General features: G+C 33.9%; 4 protein-coding genes across 5 annotated transcripts; 3 read left to right on the top strand and 1 right to left on the bottom strand.

Annotated features, from left to right (window-relative positions):
• Positions 1-939: 939 nt before the first annotated feature.
• On the top strand, positions 940-2,069 carry LOC106396118. 2 transcript variants are annotated; one of them, XM_048737246.1, is made up of 3 exons: positions 940-1,443; positions 1,569-1,800; positions 1,865-2,069. In XM_048737246.1, exons 1-3 carry the CDS (start codon positions 1,356-1,358, stop codon positions 1,920-1,922), a joined length of 378 nt encoding a protein of 125 aa, XP_048593203.1. In that variant the 5' UTR covers positions 940-1,355; the 3' UTR covers positions 1,923-2,069. The 2 variants fall into 2 exon arrangements, with proteins under 2 accessions (XP_048593203.1, XP_048593202.1); XM_048737245.1 differs by having other exon boundaries at positions 944-1,449.
• Positions 2,070-11,375: 9,306 nt separating this feature from the next.
• LOC106396115 (cold-regulated 413 plasma membrane protein 1) lies at positions 11,376-12,500 on the top strand. The gene is made up of 4 exons (XM_013836423.3): positions 11,376-11,643; positions 11,743-11,850; positions 11,922-11,992; positions 12,075-12,500. Exons 1-4 carry the CDS (start codon positions 11,474-11,476, stop codon positions 12,317-12,319), a joined length of 594 nt encoding a protein of 197 aa, XP_013691877.1. The 5' UTR covers positions 11,376-11,473; the 3' UTR covers positions 12,320-12,500.
• LOC106396114 (pentatricopeptide repeat-containing protein At2g15980-like) lies at positions 11,446-14,080 on the bottom strand. Its single transcript, XM_013836421.3, has one exon. The coding sequence runs from the start codon at positions 14,037-14,039 to the stop codon at positions 12,555-12,557; it is 1,485 nt and encodes a 494-aa protein (XP_013691875.1). The 5' UTR covers positions 14,040-14,080; the 3' UTR covers positions 11,446-12,554.
• Positions 14,081-15,964: 1,884 nt separating this feature from the next.
• LOC106392515 (uncharacterized WD repeat-containing protein C18H10.05-like) lies at positions 15,965-17,710 on the top strand. Its single transcript, XM_022693076.2, has 3 exons — positions 15,965-16,760; positions 16,835-16,992; positions 17,211-17,710. Exons 1-3 carry the CDS (start codon positions 16,688-16,690, stop codon positions 17,319-17,321), a joined length of 342 nt encoding a protein of 113 aa, XP_022548797.1. The 5' UTR covers positions 15,965-16,687; the 3' UTR covers positions 17,322-17,710.
• Positions 17,711-20,080: the final 2,370 nt, after the last annotated feature.

Raw genomic sequence — 20,080 nt, 5'->3', positions numbered from 1 at the left:
AATCAAAGATCTATCTAATACAATATACTGCCATCTATAAAATGAGGAATATGATCTGAATGGGTCTAAAGGAATTGTGTTCTGAGAATATCTACTTTTGAAAACCATAGCAAAGAGAAAGGTTGGTTTTTCGATTATCCGCCAAATGTTTTAGCCAAGAAGGCTGTTTAAATTTGTCTATATCCCTAAATCATGTACTCCCATATGTTTATCGCAACATAGTTTGTTCCACGACATCCAATTCACCCCCTGTTTTTTTTTTTTCGAGCTTCATTAGAATTGGGAACTCACACTTGTAAGTTTCCTTGTAAATGTCCTCGACAATCTAAAAAGACATTACATGGTTTGGCATTGTCATTGCCACCGATTTTATTCCTTTCCACTTTTCGATAAATATTTCGATGACCATCCCTTTACCAAATTGTGCATTATATCCTTGAGAAACCAAAATTTTATGTTTTTGGTTCTTAAGCTCTCAAGAATTCCCAAATTTAATATCATTCCACCTGTGATGTCAATCTCTAAGAGTTCTTTTAAATTCTCTTTACTCGCTCATTCACTCTATGTTGGGATATTAATGTGATGATTTAGCAAAATTTATTTGTTATCCGAATACCGCTTCATTGTTCCGAAGAATTGTTAGAATAACTTGACACTCCTATGTTGAGACTTTAAAACAAACTATTATATGCAGAAAAAGTTGATGTGATATTGATGGAGTCACTCTTGATATCCTCGCACATGTCAATAATTTTAAGTATCAAAAAGGTTGTATTTTTAAATTAATTTGTTTGGTTGTAATTTTGCAAAATTGTATATGAAATTTGTATTTTAATAGTTTTATAATTTTACTTGATAATATTATTTTATTTAAAGGGTTTTTGCACTATATATACATGATACATTTTTTAATTTGGTAAATGGACAAAGCACTGTATATTTTTTAATAATCCAACTATGCCCCTGTTTGTATAATCGGTTACCTGTATATGAAACTATAAGATCTTACATATGCTATTCTCTCATCTGTTTTTTTTCTCAATTCACTTTTTTTTTACAATTATTTTCTTCTTTGCCGTACATTTGTAATTCTCTTCTGATTCCTTGCTGTGTTCTTTCTAGTGGTTGTCGATTTGTGTTCTTGGTTGGTTAGAGTTCGGTTTTGTCGTCCACAATATCTTTTCCTTCCTTCTCTCTTCAGTCGCAATACTTCTCTCTTCCCTCTTCTCTTCTACGATGCTTCATATTCTCTCGCCAACCTTCACAATCTGGGTACATCACGAAGAAATTACAAATCTTCCGATCTCTTAATTGGTCTCGCTAAAGATGAGTGATGTGAATTTTCTTTGTTAAAAATGCCTCTCTCTCTCTTTATCTCACTGATTTTGTTTGTTTTGGGATTGGAGGAGGCAAAGCGTGCGTCCATGGAGATGGGAGACATATGTAATGGTCATCTCTCTCTCTCTCTCTCTCTCTCTCTCTCTCTCTCTCTCTCTCTCTCTCTCTCTCTCTCTCTCTCTCTCTCTCTCCCTCTCTCTTTTTTTACTCTGATTTGTTCTTGGTAACAGTGGTTGTCGTGAGCAAGAGGAGACGTCTTGAGCTCGCATCCGTCTCGACCCATTGTCACCGGTCTCGAGCTTGCCCACGTCACCACCGGTCTCAAGCTTGCCCCTGTCACCACCGGTCTCAAACTCGTCCCCGTCGTCATCGGTATCTGGTGCTGGGGATGGAGACAGAACAGAGGAAGACATCGAGAAGAGAGGCAAAGGAGGAAGGAGGAGGTGGCAGCAAAGAGATTAGGTTTTGGTTAATTAGGTTTAGGTTAATTATGTTTTGGTTTATTAGCTGAACAGGGCGATTTCAGAGCTTCCGCGGTGGATTGCGTGGAGGAGAGCTCCGACTTCGAGCATGCCGAAGATTGACGAAGAAGGAGAATAATGGAGGAGGCCCGTTTCGAAATATGTGCTCATTTTCGATCCAACGGTTGATAGTAGTGTGGACAAATAATAAGATGTTTTATGAGCCTCATGTTTTACAATACGTAAATTGATCTATTTTTTTATCAGTCAGTGTCGAACAGCGTGCTTATTATCAGAAAGAGACAAGAAAACCGGCTACGGGGAAAAGGAAATAGTTTCCAATACGTACGTGAGGCTACTACTGAAATTTCAACCATGTCGATCACACGGTTCGCCAATTAATAAAAACAATGTCCACTTACCTAATTAACATTCTTGTTTTGGTTATTCACCCAAATGGGTCTTATTTAAACATACATTACATTTTTATAATACATTTATGATTAAAAACGTTTGTAGGCCAGCGCTCTACTTCATTTACTACTTTTAACATATAATAATAAAGTATTACCAAATAGAAAGAATAATAACAAAAAGTACATTGTTTGCTTTTCAATTTGAATTGGAGTATGCTACATTGTTTTTTTTTCAATTTGAATTGGAGTATGCTATCTTAAAATATTCCATATGAGTTATCACACATAACATTTTATAGTTCATGCAATTGATTGTTTTATTAGTTTTGGTTTTACAGTTTTTAGATTTAGATTTTTGGTTTGGCTGTATTTTTTTAGTTTTTCAAAAAGTAACTAATAACTTATTTTAAAAGAATACAACAAAAAATAGCAATAAAATATTTAGAAGCTATCACTTAATTTATAAAAATATTCTAGTCATATCAAAATAGAAAATACATTAACATATGTTTACTTATTATATTTTAAAGTATATTATACTAAATATAAATCATAAAATTTCTATAAATAATTTTGAAACAGTTTGTAAAATTTTCTTATTATAAATTATTTTAATTTAAAAAATTCGAATTGGAATTTTTTTTTCTTTTTCAAAATTAATATAAAATGTGGTAATAAAATTATTTTTCTATAATTTTATGTATTTTTATGTGTCTAAGGGCATCTCAAACCTACTCTATTTTCTATTCCAAACATCATTTTCGAGTAAAATCTTCTTCAGCCTCACTCTATTTTTAACTCCAAAATGGGGTAAGGGCTACTAGGTTTACTCCATTTGTGGAGTAATCTTACTCGTTACTCTATTTTGGAGCTGAACGTTTTTTTATTTATGAAATAGTCTTTTAAATATTTAATGTTTTTACTTAAATAATATTTAAAGATGATACAATAACATGAAAGGAAATAGAATATTCCAGAAAGGATTATTTAATAATTTTACATAAAGATGCATAAAATAATTAAAGAAAAAACAAAACAATCATAAATAATATAAAATAAAGATAACATAAAATAAATGATTTAATAATCCCGCAAATCGCTTCTGGATCCGTTAAGATCGGTGAAGTATTGTCCAAACGGAGAAAAAATGAGAAGGAGCTTGTTGATCTTGTGATTCAGCATTTCACTCTAATATTATTTGTACTTGTTGAGCTTAAATATACACAAGGACATTAAGAATATCAAAGATAAAAAAGCTCATTTTTCATTATGAAATTCATTTGTTGATCATTTGTGGGGAAACTATTCTAATGCTCGTTATTGAACCAAAATATATATTCTCTTTTATGATTTATTGTACTTTTTAACAATAAATGTTTAATTTAAAAAAATAATAGTTGAAGGAATTTTCGTATAAATAAAATAGTTGGAGTTAATTGGTAAATTTTGATAAGTATAAAATATTATTAACAATTATTAATAAAATAAAAATAAAATCATTTTCAAATATTATGTTTGGACTAACAAAGTTGAGTAATACATAGGAGTAAAAAAACCTAACCTCATTTTGGTGTTGCACTATTTTAGAGTAGAAAATAGAGTAATACATTGAAGATGCTATACGAATTATTAAAATTATTAAATAAATTTATTTGTAGAAATTAATAACCAATAGTTTATAATCAATTAATAAAATATATAATATCTAAATTTATTTTACGAATAAGAAACAAAAGTTAATTATTTTACATTATTGTTAAATTTTATTTTACTCACAGAAACTTGTATGGAGATTTTATATTTATAAAAATATTATTTATTTAATTATTAATTTATTAAAATGTAGCACTCTATGAAAATAAAATAAAAGAAAATTCTTTGTTTATAAAAAATATCACAAAAGTTGGTAAGTCTCCATGTATGAGTTTTCTTCATTTGGTAATCTTTTGTTGTTTAAAACTCTTACATTTTTCCCAAATTAAAACTCTTCAACCGGTCTCCAATCTCGTTTAACTAAAAAACACCAAAATTTATATCAATTTCTCATTTTTTGTCTCATGTGTCTCTCACTAATTTATATTGTTTTTGCAGGTTTTTATCTTCTACTCTTTTAAAGATTTATAAATTTTGGATATGTATTTTTTATGTGTTCTAAAAAGGTGAATCTATCTCATCTTCCATTCATTTTGAACGTTTTTGAATCTGCATTCTTTTTAGATATGAGTCAGACTTTAGAAAACGTCTGACGGAGTCTTCTCCTATATCAAGTGGAGTCCAAGCTTACATTTGTAGATGAATGATCTATAACTCCATATGTAATAGTTTTCTTTATGGTATATCTTGTGAATTGTATGTGTACTCTTTTAGTTGTGAATTATTTTCTAAATTTGAATAAATGTTAATGAAAAGAATTTGGTAAATATATTCATGTGTAAAATAATATATTGCCAAAAGTATTTGACTTTATTGAAGTTATTGATACAACTTCAATAAAAATCACAATAAAACAAAATTTTAGTCAAATCTAATAAACCTAAGTGACAAGATTCTCGAGAAAACTTAGTAAAATTCAAAAAAAAAAATCATACATTATAGAAGTTCAAACATATAACACTTTCACTAGAAGTCTTCCGGAAAGTATATGGAATACTTCTCGGAACACTTCTCAGAAGATTTCTTGGAAGACTTAAATTTTAAGAGGGAAATTAAAATATAAGTGGAAAACTTAAATTTTAAATGAAAATTAAAATTTTAATCTCATGAAAGTTAAACAAGTATGTCTTATGATCTAAGAATATACATTAAACCATATGACTTGATATTAAAAGTAAAAATCATATCTTGAAGTTAAAAATAAAAGTTTTACAGAAACTAACATAGTAGACTTCCCTATAAGTCTTATCTTATTATCTAGAAACATAATAAATATGAATGTTGGCAACATCATAATTATCCCCAGTTAAATTATCAATTTCATTCAATAGTCCTAATATTGACAATATACATGAATTAACAAGAAAATATTGAAAAGTCTTAATAATTTTAGAAAAAAAACGAAAGTTTATTAATCATTGACTTATACGACTTCCACATAAGAGGAAGATGAGGATGATTAAGCTCTAAATTCACTAAAAATCAATATCTACATCTTCAGACAGCGCGTGAGCGCGCATTATAATAAGTAATTTATATACGTTGAAATAGTCATCCGACTTTCTCTCTATCTTCTAACCTCTCTCCTCGCTTTCAAATCGGTTTAGTGTAGCTCCAACGTTTGGACAGCGCATGAGCGCGCATTTCGGCACCGGAGGCTGTCTCCGTCTCTCGTTTTCTCTTTGCTTCGTCGTAGACGGCACCTGAAGCTGTCCGTTTTCAACGTGATTGTGTGCTTGGAGATCTCGCCAGTATTCATTTCTACGCATAGAGGTGCGGTGCCGATGTAGTTCTACTGGGTCATGGAGTTCGAAGGCGGTGTGTGGTAAGGTTTCTCGTGGCGAAGTCGTCTTTTCAGGGTTTTGAAATCGGTCCCTTAAGCCGGTTGGAGGGTTGGTGTTGTGTGGAGGTGTTTGTTCGACTTCATCTCCAGATCTGGTTCTCAGTTGTTGTCTCTGCTTCTCCCAGTATGTATATGAGTGGCGGTGGTTGTGGGTCTCCTCACCTCTCCTTTGTGACTTGGAGAGTCAAGCCCTTTCATCTTTTTCCATGGGAGCTTCGGAGGCTCAGTTTAGCTCGTGATCGTGCTTAGTTTGCAACGCTGGCGTGTGTTGGTGTCAATGGTGGTGACACATGGAGTGAAGGGACAATACAGTGTCGGTTGGAGTTGTCTATGGCTCCTCTGAGGTGTTGTCGACTCCTCCTCTCATTTGCATTTTTCACTTCTCGGCTTTTTGTTTCAGCTTTCACTGGCGAGGTCATTGTTCTCTCTTTCCAATGTGTTTTTAGCTCTTGATTTTCTTGGTTATCGATGTCACCAGTTTCAACTTTTAAACGTCATATTGATATATGATTTTGGTCCTCGGAGTCGGCATGTGGCGAGGATTGCGGTTGTTTTAGTTTGTCATTTTTCTCTATGTCTCCTTTGTGACACCTCAAGGCAAAGCATGACATCCCAGTTCCGTGGATTCACCTTGAATCTCATGGTAGTGTAGATAGCTATCCTTTTTATGCGGGTATGGAGCTATCTCTGGATCAAAAGTGGCTGCCATCTTGTGCCCGTGTTTATGCATTACGTCATTGGCAGAGGTGCCCTCGTGATCTTTCTTTGTGTGTGGCCTTACCGATGTAGCGGAAATTTTACAAAGAGGCAATTGAGGTTTTCTTGGTAAGCGCTGTTCTGTCTCTGTGTTCACTTGTGCTTTAGTGATAGTTTAGATAGTAAGACTAGTAAATCCATCGGAACTAGATACATTTAGAGACGATGTGGGATCTGAGTAAACGAAGTGCACCTCTCCTCCTCACGGTTCTTGTTGAAGGTTCGAACTAGATAAGAAATTTCTGAAATGGACTATTTTGTTCGAGCCAGTCTTGTAATGGAAACTATTATTCCTATTTTTGGGTTACATTTTTAAAATTTTAATTATTTATATAATTTTTTTAAAAGAATGCGTGCGGTATGGTAGAAGCTGACATGGTCAAACAACAACACATCCTGTGTTCGAATTTCGAAACTAAAAGGGATTTCATTTTGCTTCCTTTTATTTACGAGTTGCAACAAGGTAATATTCTCTTCGTCTTCCTCGGAACAATTTAAGGGGTTTACTGTTTTTGCAATTTTTTTGCAGCCACCATTAAAATTTTCATAGAATCCTTCAAACTATATTGCTTTTTAATTATTGTTTACACCTTAAACTTATATATCTTGATAGTGCAAGATGACACAACAATAAGGTAATGCAGAAAGTAAAGCAAGAGATAAACAACTACAAGCAACCCTTAAGCTTTATTAGAATCTCCTTTAAACAATCTTTACAAGACTTGCTTATTCAGCTTTTACACGTCAGTGTTAACACCCTAACACACGCTACTGAAAGATCCTAAGCTACCCGCTTGTGTCTCTCTTCCGTCAAGTACTTCAGCCACTGCTTCAGCACGACCCCAGAACACCTCCAAGAGCTTCTCTCTCTCTATAAGATCAGCCTCCGTGTCTCTGTCTCTATACAGACGACCCCATAGCTATCTTATAGTTATTCTCCATGTTCCCGAAACCCTAGTCTCCAAGGCAACATGTATGGACATCTTCCATAACAATAAGTGCAACTTTCCTTTTTTTGGAATGCACTTATTCCTCTTTCTTTAAGTCATAAACTTGCTCCTCAAGTTTATTCCTCTTTCCATATCTCCAAGATACTCCTTTGCTCTCCAAGTCTACACGACTCCAGCTCAGCATCTTGACTCCACATGGTCTTCACCACTCACTACGACGTCTGCTTCAGCAACTACGTCAGCGACTACTTCAGGGCAGACATCTTACATCTTCAATCTCCCCCTTTTAGCTTTGTGTGCCGATCAAGCACAACACTCTTCTGGTTCAGCAACCACGTTGCAACCACGTTCCTCATCAGGAAACTTTCATACCAAATGTGCTTTTCTCCCCCACGAGATGTGCACCACACCATGCTTTTCTCCCCCATGAGATATGCATACTAAGGACCAGAATATCACCATTTTCCCCCTGCTTGATTGCATACTAAGCTAAAACAAATGCTTAGATGTCAAGCCTTACAGACCCACCGTCTGTTTCTTCATGTATAATCATGACACAGCCCCTGCTGCAGCGGAATAACAAGTACTGCATCACGATCTGACGCACCTGTCGAACTACCCTTCGACCAGCTTCTGTTGAGGACCAGGCTTCCTTCATGTGTCGTCTCCTTGAGTTTGGACATTCACGCCGTGTGTGTCCAACACCTCTGCATTCAGAACACTTAAGTTCTCTTTGCTGTGCTACAGGACAGTCAGCCCTTATATGACCAACGCCTCCACACTTATAGCACTTGAGACTCTCTCTCCTTCTGCCATTATCATGATCACCTCCCTGGCGACCATACTGATTCCTCCCACCAGAAGAATTCATCTTACCAAAATTCATGACCAGCATACCAATGTCATCTTCAATCTTTTGAAACCTATCAGTATCTTTGTCAGCTACAAGCGCCACACTCCTTGGCGCACTGCTTGATGTAGAGACTGAACTACTGTCTGTCTCCATCTCTTGTGCCTTCAGCATACCCACAAGCTTGTCAAACTTGAGCTCATCCGTGTTTGTAGTCCTCTGCAAGACTGCCATGTGAGCTCCAAACTTTGTTGGAAGACAACGTAGTAACTTCTTTATCAGCTTCTTCTCCTTGTACTTCTTCCCAAGTACAAATGCTTCATGCGCCATAGTACTGAGTTTGGCACTGAAGCTCGCCACAGAATCATTATCAGACCACCTGAGATTCTCAAACTGCGACCCAAGATGATCTAGACGTGTCCTCTTGACACTCTCATCTCCTTCAAACGAATTCAGCAGGATCTCCCACGCCTTTTTAGCTGAAGTACTCTCCTGAATCAGTTGAAACTGCTCTGCTTCAACAGCTCCAAAAATCACCGACAACGCCTTTGCATTAAATTTTGATGCATTGCGTTCTGCCTCTGACCAATCCTCTTTTGGTTTAGGCTTCTTCTCATCTCCTGTGATTATGGTAGGCTCTTCCCAACCAATCTCCACAGCTTTCCAAGCATCTTCATTGATTCCTCGAATCATCTGCTTCATGCGAGCCTTCCAATGACCATACTGGTCCGCATTCAACACGATCGCCTTCTGCACAGAAATAATCGTGTCCATCTTCATCTTCAGGATTACACCGATAACTTAGGTGCCCCGCTCTGATACCACTTGATAGTGCAAGATGACACAACAATAAGGTAATGCAGAAAGTAAAGCAAGAGACAAACAACTACAAGCAACCCTTAAGCTTTATTAGAATCTCCTTTAAACAATCTTTACAAGACTTGCTTATTCAGCTTTTACACGTCAGTGTTAACACCATAACACACGCTACTGAAAGATCCTAAGTTACCCACTTGTGTCTCTCTTCCGTCAAGTACTTCAGCCACTGCTTCAGCACGACCCCAGAACACCTCCAAGAGCTTCTCTCTCTCTATAAGATCAGCCTCCGTGTCTCTGTCTCTATACAGACGACCTCATAGCTATCTTATAGTTATTCTCCTTGTTTCCGAAACCCTAGTCTCCAAGACAACATGTATGGACATCTTCCATAACAATAAGTGCAACTTTCCTTTTCTTGGAATGCACTTATTCCTCTTTCTTTAAGTCATAAACTTGCTACTCAAGTTTATTCCCCTTTCCATATCTCCAAGATACTCCCTTGCTCTCCAAGTCTACACGACTCCAGCTCAGCATCTTGACTCCACATGGTCTTCACTACTCACTACGACGTCTGTTTCAGCAACTACGTCAGCGACTACTTCAGGGCAAACATCTTACATCTTCATATCTATCCTATATTAATTGATTTTGAACCTCGAAATATAAAAATAAAATCCAAGTTTTTGAACTGTTCCACATAATCGCCCCGTTCGGTTTACATGGAGCTTTAACCGCCGCTCCATATTTCTGAACAATGATTTTAAGTGAGCTTCAAAAGCATTTCTCTATACTGAGAAAAAAATATCGACAGTGGAGAACAACCACTCAGTCTTTGTCTCTTACTACCTAAATAGTCTCTTTCAATTCAAATTTTTTTTTTTACTTTATAACCAGACCCCATCCAATATTGCATTTAACCCAAGCTTCTATTGGAGGTTTCCGTTTATTTCCCTCACTTTCCACTCATTGAGCTAGGAACCAACGATGTAACTTCATGAAGCTCATGTCCGATATCATTTGCGCGGATTGAAATTCTTTTAAAGATGAACTTAATTATGTTCGTCCAAATGTTCCATAACATCCACATGAACATTCCTTCTTTTATTTAAAAGCAAGGCATGGACTTAATTGTACCTTGTGTTGTGAGGAAAAAAAAAAAGAGCTTCCGTAAGTAGCATACATATGTCAGATATGATACGTGTACAGTTTGACTTTGTGACTAAAGCAAAAATAAATTTTATTCGACAATTTCTGAATGGCCTAAAAATGTGTGGATTAAATACATCCGAACAAACACACAATACTAAGAAACGATTCATATTTTAGTTGGTGAGTGCACAAGGCAATAATAATGTTCAAAACCAAAAATATCTTCTGCCGACATCAAATACTAAATAAATAAATATAAAAATAAATAATTTAATCCAACTGGAAAGTCTATACTACGCTATGTTTCGAATTTCGCGCAACCGTTCATAATTGAGGTTCGGTTTTTTTCCGGGGCTACTAATTAGACCATCTCCAATGCTACAAATAATTCTATTATAGAGTTGGATTTGCTTCAATGGTTCACTTTATAATAGAGTTACTCTATAATATAGTGAAATATATAGTATTCTTGTTTTTTTACTCTATATTTAGAGTAAAAAAATAAGATTACTCTATATTTCACTCTATTATAGAGTAACTCTATTATAGAGTGAACTTTTGGAGCAAATTCAACTCTATAATAAAGTTACTCTATTTTAATGTAAATTATAGAAGAAAAAATAAAGACTCTTTGAAGATGCTCTTAGTATCTTATTTATATATTTATTAATGTATATTTAAGTATGTTTTTAATTTTTATGGTTACAGTTTTTATGAATCGAAATTATAATAGAAATCGAAACCACACAAGTGCAAATACGCTTTTCTTGTTTCACTATTGACTACATTTAAAACTGGTCGAAACATATAATTTTACAATTAAATTAGATTAAATATCATATTCCACTATAATTAAATTACAGCTGGCTCGAACCAGCGTTGCTTACGTCCACCAATTACACACTCGTAGAAGGTCCATCGCAACGTGGGAGAATTCACAACTCGACACGTGTCAACTGTCTTCCTCAGTCATCGATTGGGTTAGTAAAGTATACTATAAACGTATAAAATACTGTGAACAAAAAAATATAAAAGATCGATACTACATTTATATAAGTTAAAAATATTTCCTAAAAAGATCTCACGTGCCACGTGGCGAGGAAGTATCCAGCTATTCACTTCTATATTATGTTGTTACACCAATCACGAGTCCTTCACAACCATCTTCTCTCCTCTCTGCTCTATAATTTTCAAAGTTGCCAACTTTTTCTCTTCCTCTGTATTCTTCGGCCAAGTAAATGACTTTCACGCCGATGAGGAGTGACCATGGAACCCTTCAAAACATGCTTGGAACAGATCTCAACGAGCTCGCTACCGCTGCGAAGAACCTTGCTAATCACACCTTCATGCTCACTGGTTTAGGCTTTGGTACTTCCATCCTCGAATGGATTGCTTCAGTCGCCGCCATGTAACCTCTCCCTCTCTCTCTCTCTCTCTGTCTTTTACTCACTTATCCTCTCTCTTGCTTGGTTTCTTTATGCTGATCTTGTTATGTAATGAAATGCAGATACTTGTTGGTCTTGGACCGAACTAACTGGAAGACCAATATGCTCACATCACTTTTGATTCCTTACATCTTCTTCAGCCTTCCTTCTGTCATCTTTAGCCTTTTCAGGTAAACCAGATGCAACACTTCGATTTATTCTGAGATGTGTCTTTAACTTTATAATGTCTTAAATTTCATAGAGGTGAAATTGGTAAATGGATTGCGATTGTAGCTGTTGTTCTACAACTCTTCTTTCCTAAACACTTCCGAGGTTTGTTACCATTCTAAATAAAATTGATTCTTCTTCACAAGCTCATTGCTGATTGACTATCTCTGTTATTGTTGTTTATAAGAATGGTTTGAGTTACCGGCTGCTGCGATCCTACTCATTGTGGTGGCTCCGAATCTAATAGCCTACACATTCCGAGGCAACCTGGTTGGCTTGATTATATGCTTAGGAATTGGAGGTTACTTGCTTCAAGAACACATTAGAGCTTCTGGTGGATTCAAAAACGCATTCACTAAAGCTAATGGCATCTCCAACACCCTTGGGATTATTGCTCTCGTCGTCTTCCCCGTTTGGGCTATCATCTTTTAAGCAAAACATCATTTCACAACTTCTCTGTTTATTTTCCCCATTTGTGTTTATGTAAGAGTGATTTTTATGATTCTGTCTCTCCTCATAACTTGTCAACCAATCTTGTTTTAGTTTTACCCTCTTGACCTATTCACAAGTCGAGACTTTCAGAAATAAGAATGGTCAATGATGTGTTTGTTCAGTATGAATTGAGTTGAGATTTGTCACTTGCAACATACATAGAAAGCTCAAAATTCTAGCTTTCTTCTTCCTCATCTCTTAGCTTGAGTGATTCAGCCATTTCTATAGCCAACAATGAAGATGTTTCTTCATCACCTGCTCTTCCATACCCGTCGATAAAAGCTTTATACGTCTCTTGGCTAGGTTTAAGTCCTCTTCCAACCATCTCTGCCTGAATGCTCAACGCTCTATCCATCTTCCCTTCTTCACACAACCTCTTTATCAGCAACTCATAACATTTCCGACTAGGACAAAACTCTGATTCCCTCACCGCTTCCTTCACGATCTCCGCGGCTTCAACAACTCTTTCTTTGTTACCATCACACAATCCTTCCACCAACGCTTCAATGGTTAAACCCTCTGCCTCAAAACTCTTACTTTTCATCTCCCTATAAACAGCCATAGCCGAATCAACATCCTTAACTTTACAATACCCTCTAACGAGATGATCATAAGTTAAAGAAGTACACTCTACTCCCTTGGACCCCATATCCTCAAAAAGCTTCTTGGCTTTAGTAACCTCTAAGTTACTACAAAGCCCACCAATCATAGTGTTGTAAGCCACAACATCATAAACCACTCCTTTTAACCTCATCTCTTCCCACACCCTCTCTGCTTCAACCATCATACCTCGAAAACAATACGTTTCCATCAAAACACTAAAGCTATAAACATTAGGAAAGCATCCAACCTCTTCCTCCATTTCTCTCCAAATCCTCTCCACCATCTCTGTTTCACCTTCTCTGTAGAAACTCACCATCATCAAGTTAAAAGTGTTAACATTTGGCTTAACCTTGTTAGCTTCATCTAATCCAAACACTTCTCTATATAGCTTATACCCAGTGGAAGCATCTCTACGCCTCGAGACCTCTGAGATCAAAGCATTGCAAGTAGTAATCTGTAAATTGATTCCTCTAGACTTCAACTTCCTCATCACCATCACAGCACCATCGATCTCTTTCGAGTCGAGACACGATTTCACCAGCAAATCGAAGACGAAGGGCGCAGAGCCACATCGATTGTAACTCTTGATCAACGAGCGGAACACTTTCGGGACGCGATCTTCGGAGGAGGGGATACGGAGAGCGAGGCGGAGCACGTCGCGAGCGTGGCTTTTGAGGCGAGATCGGGAGAGGATGTGGATTAGAGTTGAGCAGGAATCGACGTCGTGAGAGCAGAGAGAGTTGCGGCGGGTGAAGAGGAAGAAGCGGAGAGAGAGGTGAGCGTTGTTGCGGAGGCGGAGAGCGACGTCGGAGAATTGAGAAGGAGTGAAGCCGGAAGGGGTCAGTGATCGGAGAGTGGACCATCGGGATTTGGAGCGGTGGTGAGTGAGGATTGAGACGGCGTCGGTGACGAGTGGATCTGATGGAGAAGTAGGGTTTGAGGGATCGGACGGTGGAGAAGAGACGGTGGTGAAGAGAGAGATTGAAGAGGAATGGGTCGAGTCGGGTTTGGGGTTTAGGGTCCGGTGGAGGATCCGTTTTAGTGTTGAGCTTGACATTCTCAAGTGACTGGAGTTATGTTTCTAACTTTTTAAGGAATGGCTTTGGGGTACAGTTTGGTTCAAGTATTTCAGATTTTTTGTTCTAGATTCCACTTTAAAATCTACCGGACCTTCATCCGTGCAATCGAGTTTTTTTTTTTTTCTAACTTCTTCATTTTATTAATTAAACCTTGATTGTACATAATCTTCGTGTAGAAGATTTGTTAAGAATACAGGAACATAATTATGAAAACAATATGAAGACATATCATGTAACGGAGTTCTAGCCAAAGAATCTGCTACTTTGTTAGCTTCCCTTTTGACCCACTGAAATGAGATGTTCTGAATCTTCTCTGCCCACCACCGTATTTCTCTTTTCCAGTTGAAAGAATCAAAGTAAAGTACCAGATCATTTAAAATATCAATAGCTTTCCTGCAATCCGATTCTATGATAATCTTGTTGTAGCCTTTTGTCCAACAAAACTGAACAGCCATTAGAATAGCCTGAAGCTCACTCTCCAATGGAGAACATATCATATTGCCCTGTACTTGAACAGCTCCTTTGTAGATTCCGTGCTCATCTCTAATAATCCATCCTGCTGAACTTGGTTCTCTTGTATCGATAAATGATGCATCCACATTGCATTTTAACCACTGGTTTGGTGGAGCTTTCCATCTTTGTGAACTTCTGATTGTAGGAGAAATTCTATGTCCATCTGAAGCATTATTATCTTGTGTTTCAATATTTCTCCATTCCCTTGCATCACTCCTAGCAACAGACAGAATATTCTTCCAATGAAAATCTCGCTGTTGAAATACTAACACGTTTCTGCTTTTCCAAAGCCTCCAAAGAATCCAAATAGGCAGATCTTGATAATGACTCAGAGATATTGCCGTTGAGACTTGTAAGCAAGCTTCTAATTTTTCTTCATATGTAGACATTGTACTGTCTATAACCAAATTATTTATACCTGAAGCCCTACAAACTTTCTTTGCATAAGGACACGTAAAGAAAATGTGTTCTTCTGTTTCCTCCTCTAGCCAACATCTCTTGCATATAATCGAGTTTTTGTTTTTGTTTTTATATACTTAAATTTTTTTACATTGTTAATAGTAAGTATTTTTAACATTAACCATATTCTTAAACGTTTATAGTTTTTTGAAAATAATAATGTTATAGTCAATATTTATGGTCTTTTTCTTCTTTTATTTTTTTTTATCATTTTTGCAGATAATTTCATAAACTTTTTTATATATTTGTTTGTTCTTACTCCATAAAGCTTTGCAATATATATTTTCAATTATTTTTTCATAAACAAAAATGCATATCACTAAATAAAGTTGCACAGTATGTTCATAAATTTAGATTGAAGAGTAAACTATCCAGTTATAACAAAAAGTAAAATTTTAATTTTAATAAAAAATATGATATAAATTTCAGTTATTCATATAAAACAGTATAGAGTTGGGTCATAAATCTTTTTAATTCTAAAATTTTAGTACCCCTTAAAATAAGTAAAATAAATTTAAAAATTTGGAATTATAATTTCTATTAAAATAATTTTGTTAAAAAATATTATCCCACACTGTTATTATTTATTCATAGAGTTTGACCTTTGACCATCTGAATATTTGTTTTCACTTTAATTTTTTTTTGTACTAAATGGTATAATATATATTTGTAAATTAAAATGTATTAACTATTTGTTAGTATAACATTTTAAAACATAAAATTTTATTTATTACTTTGAATAATTATATTTTTGTTATTTTAATCATTTATTATATCACAGTGTTTCATAAATTATTGGTATAATGTTTTCATATACATAAGTCCAATTCATATATATTAGTTAATTGAACATATATATATATATATATATATATATATAAACATTATACCAATAATTTATGAATAGGTCATTTTATATTTTATTTATATATTATATAAATTTATTATGATATGTGATTTTTACTTTATTATTTATTAATAATAGATATCGAAACACATTTAATATGTGAATACAAATTATATTAGAAAAACCTGTTGAAAAATCAATTTGGTTAAAATTCAATTAAGGAAATCTATAATTTAAATTAGAAAAGGACAAACATATTTAAATATAGGTTCAATAAGTATCTCAATGACATGTCATTGTAAATAAATGGTAAACTCTAAGAGATGATCTAATTTTGTACTCTCCTTTTAATAGATTAGATATTATAATAAACTACTTTGCTCACTCTTGAATCTGTCCACGTGGGTAGATTGTGAACTCCACATTTTTTTTAAATGAGTGGGCTTTAAAGTAAACAATTTATGTTTCGTTGGGCTTCGCATTTGGCTTTAATGATTTAGGGTTTCCTAATTCATCTTCATGATTCTTCGTCGACCGTTAATGTCCCCTTATCTCTCCATCTCCCTACATTCGATCGGCATCGCATCGGTGGAAGTAATGTCGAACTTAGAAGTTGAAGCGGTTGATTTTGAGCCAGAGGAGGACGGCTTCATGGACGAAGACGTCGGAGCAGCTGATGTCTCCCCACGCGCTGGGCATCTGAGGATTAGGCCAGCTATCTACACCTTACATATGCTTCATAGCTTTTTGTTTTGTTGTGATCTTTAACATTTTACCACTTTATTGTAGTATCTCCTGTCATCTTCTATGGACGAGAGTGTACGTTTATGGAGAGTATATTATGATGAATGTCTCGCAACTTTCTCTCATACCAATTTTGGTGAGTTATTTATTTTGTCAATGATGATTTTCATTCTTTGTATGATGTGTACTCACTTACACCTTCTTACGCAGTGACTTGTGTGGCATTTAACCCTGTTGATGATAATTACTTCATAAGCGGATCTATTGATGGGAAAGTTCGAATATGGGATGTGTCCCATTGTCGGGTTGTTGACTACACTGATGTAAGAGACATTGTGACTGCTGTGTGCTATCGTCCAGATGCAAAGGTACTTTAAAAATATTTCATTGGTTTTATATCGAGGTATGATTGAAAATTCTTACTAGTGATTGTTTTCAGGCTGCTGTAATAGGTTCCATAACAGGGAACTGTTCCTTTTACCATCTACTTGGCACGTTTACTCCCTTGCAAAGTTTATTTGAGATTCAACGTTATATGTAATGTGGATAATTTAGGAGCTGATTGTTCGTTTTTGTGCTTTTTTAGATAACCAGCTGCAAATGGACAGAGAGATTAACTTGTCACATGGGAAGAAGAAAGTTCCAAGTAAAAGGATCACTGGTCTTAAATATTTTCCCAGTGACTGGGACAAAGTAATGGTCACCTGTGCTGATTCACAGATTCGGAGATGATGTTGTCTGCAAGCTTAAAGGTTAAGAATGAACCAGACAGTGAGTGTTTTGAGAAATGAAGTAGGGTTTGAGGGATCGGACAGTGGAGAAGAGACGGTGGTGAAGAGAGAGACTGAAGAGAAATGGGTCAAGTCGGGTTTGGGGTTTAGGGTCCGTTGGAGGATCCGTTTTAGTGTTGCACTTGACATTCTTAAGTCAGTTGAGTTATGTTTCAACTTTGTAAGGAATGGCTTGGGGGTATTCATTCAGGTTTGGTTCATGTATTTCAGATTTTTGAGCTTTAATATTTTTCGTTCTAGATTCTATTTTAAAATTTTATTGATGTGTAAAATCTGTTTTATTCCATTAGTTTGACCAAATGTTCATAAATGTTTTTTTTTTTGTCAATGGCCAAAGGATGTAATCAAGTGTTGGTCGGGGTTGAGTCTTTCCGAAGAGTCATTTGATCCGATCAGATATGATTTACATGGGCATTAATGTTTTAATATTGTGAAATCTGGGTATCATTATTGTCAGACGTGAATCCTTGTAAAATATATAAAATTTTCGGTTGCAATATCGTTTATGCAATGTTTTCATAATTAACCAGTACTACAAATTATTTTATAAGTATGCGTCATGATCAGGTAATGACAATTCAGGTTCAGATATAACTTTAAAACATCATAAAATCTATAAATGAATAGCTTTGGGCTATATCAGGTATTGGTTTGACTGAATATACCAAAAATTAAAACAAAAATAATCAAATATATATACTCAAAACTCAAAAGAAATTAGGGATTAATCACACACATTATTTGACAAATTAACAACATTTCAAATCTAAAACACTTAAATACAAAAAAAAATAGCTTTAAAGATAGATATTTGGTCAATTGGTTCATTGTAAGTGCAACACTAGCATGTGGAAAAATCTTGACCACTTAACTTACTTCCGTTAAAATAGTAACAACAAAAGTGTTAAATCAAGCATTAAAACAAATAACATTTGTAGACACTATGCATTATTTTATAGATAACAATATAGATAACAACATAAAGTGGACTTGTTATTTCAATGATCAAATCATGAAACAAAGAGAAAATAAACAACTTGAAATTTGGTGTTTTCTAGTTATACATCCGAATTCGATAAATAACACTTCGGGTTTGAATATATTTTTCAATACTAATAGATCTATTCAGATATTTTACATCTTCCTTTAAGAAAGAACATTTTTTGTCTGGATCTCGAATTGCAGGTTTATGCCCAAGTCTAGGTTTATATAACTAATATTTTATACTCGTTTTAATAGCCAAATCTGTATTAATAATTTAATTTAGTTTTATAATAATTTTTAAATAAAATTATAATTGTTAATATACAATTTATTTTCGTATAAATGTATTTGAAATATGATTTTTTGTTTATCGTACTTATATCTTTTTATAAAATTGTACGCATTAAAACATTTACTTTGTATATATAAATATCTATATATATATATATATATATATAATTTTTTGTATTTATAAATACAACTGTCTCGATAAAAGTACTTCTATTATTTATAGAAATATAAATTTCAAAATTTCAAAATATTAATAAGTCTTGTAGACTACACGACACCAATATTATACTTGCTTCGTAATAACATATTTGATTAATTTCTATGAAAGTTTTGATTGTAATAAACTAAAATACTTTTCTGCAAAACCATAATATAATACTATTGATTAAACATTCAAATTTTGATGAGTAAATATTTTATTTTGATTGATAAAAACAGTTTGAAATTCATAAATAATCCCTTTTAACAGTATGTGTCTCTCACAGGTTACTTGGTTCTTTTTAGTTTATCTTCAATTTTTTTTTGTAAACTATTGTAAATTTAAATGGTTTTTATAGTCAATACTAATACTTTTAGATATAAAAAACAAATTTATAATATATTTTATGTTAACTTTTTTGTCATCATATTTTGTGTTAATTTTCTTTCCATTTCCATTAGGTTAGATTTTTTTTCATAATTACATATTTTTTTGATATACGATATTTGTATGTTTTAACATACTTTTGAGAGATGTTTTTCAAAACAGTTAGAATATATCAATTTAATTTTAATGAGTTTTCCTATGTTTTCTTACATTATTTTATATTTTTATTTTTATTTTATTTTTTTAAATTGATCTTTAAATTTTGATTTAAAATTAATATTAAACTTCAATGCTGATCTTGCATATTTTGGTGTTTTAAATTCTTTTGTACACTCTCGATAGCATATAACCTCTGTCGTGAAAGAAACTTGTGAACATAATTTTTTTTTTGTTTTGTTAAAATCCTTTATATAATAAAATAATAAAAATAAGCACAGGAAAAATATAAGAAAAAAAGAAAATGTATGTAAATAAATAAATTACATCCAAGTTTTGAATGTTAAATCAATACATATTATATATATTTATATATAATGTTATTTGATAAGTTGATTTTTAGGTGTCTCGCTCCTACTTTAATTCTAATAATGGTCTATTACATTAAAATCTTGGATGAATTAAAAATATCATATATAAATGCTATTACTAAGAATATTTTTATATTTATTAATATTTTCCAGATCACATCAATATGCAAAAAAATATTTAAAAGAAGAATATATAACAATAGTATTACAAATATGTAAATTACTATTGAATATAAGAACATAATTGATGCTGTAGCTAATAATTGAAATATCTATA

Source organism: Brassica napus, chromosome A7, assembly GCF_020379485.1.
Source record: "Brassica napus cultivar Da-Ae chromosome A7, Da-Ae, whole genome shotgun sequence".
In the NCBI taxonomy this organism is placed as follows: domain Eukaryota; kingdom Viridiplantae; phylum Streptophyta; class Magnoliopsida; order Brassicales; family Brassicaceae; genus Brassica; species Brassica napus.
The sequence above is the reverse complement of the archived record's forward strand: the minus strand, read 5'-3'. Positions and strand labels throughout refer to the sequence as shown.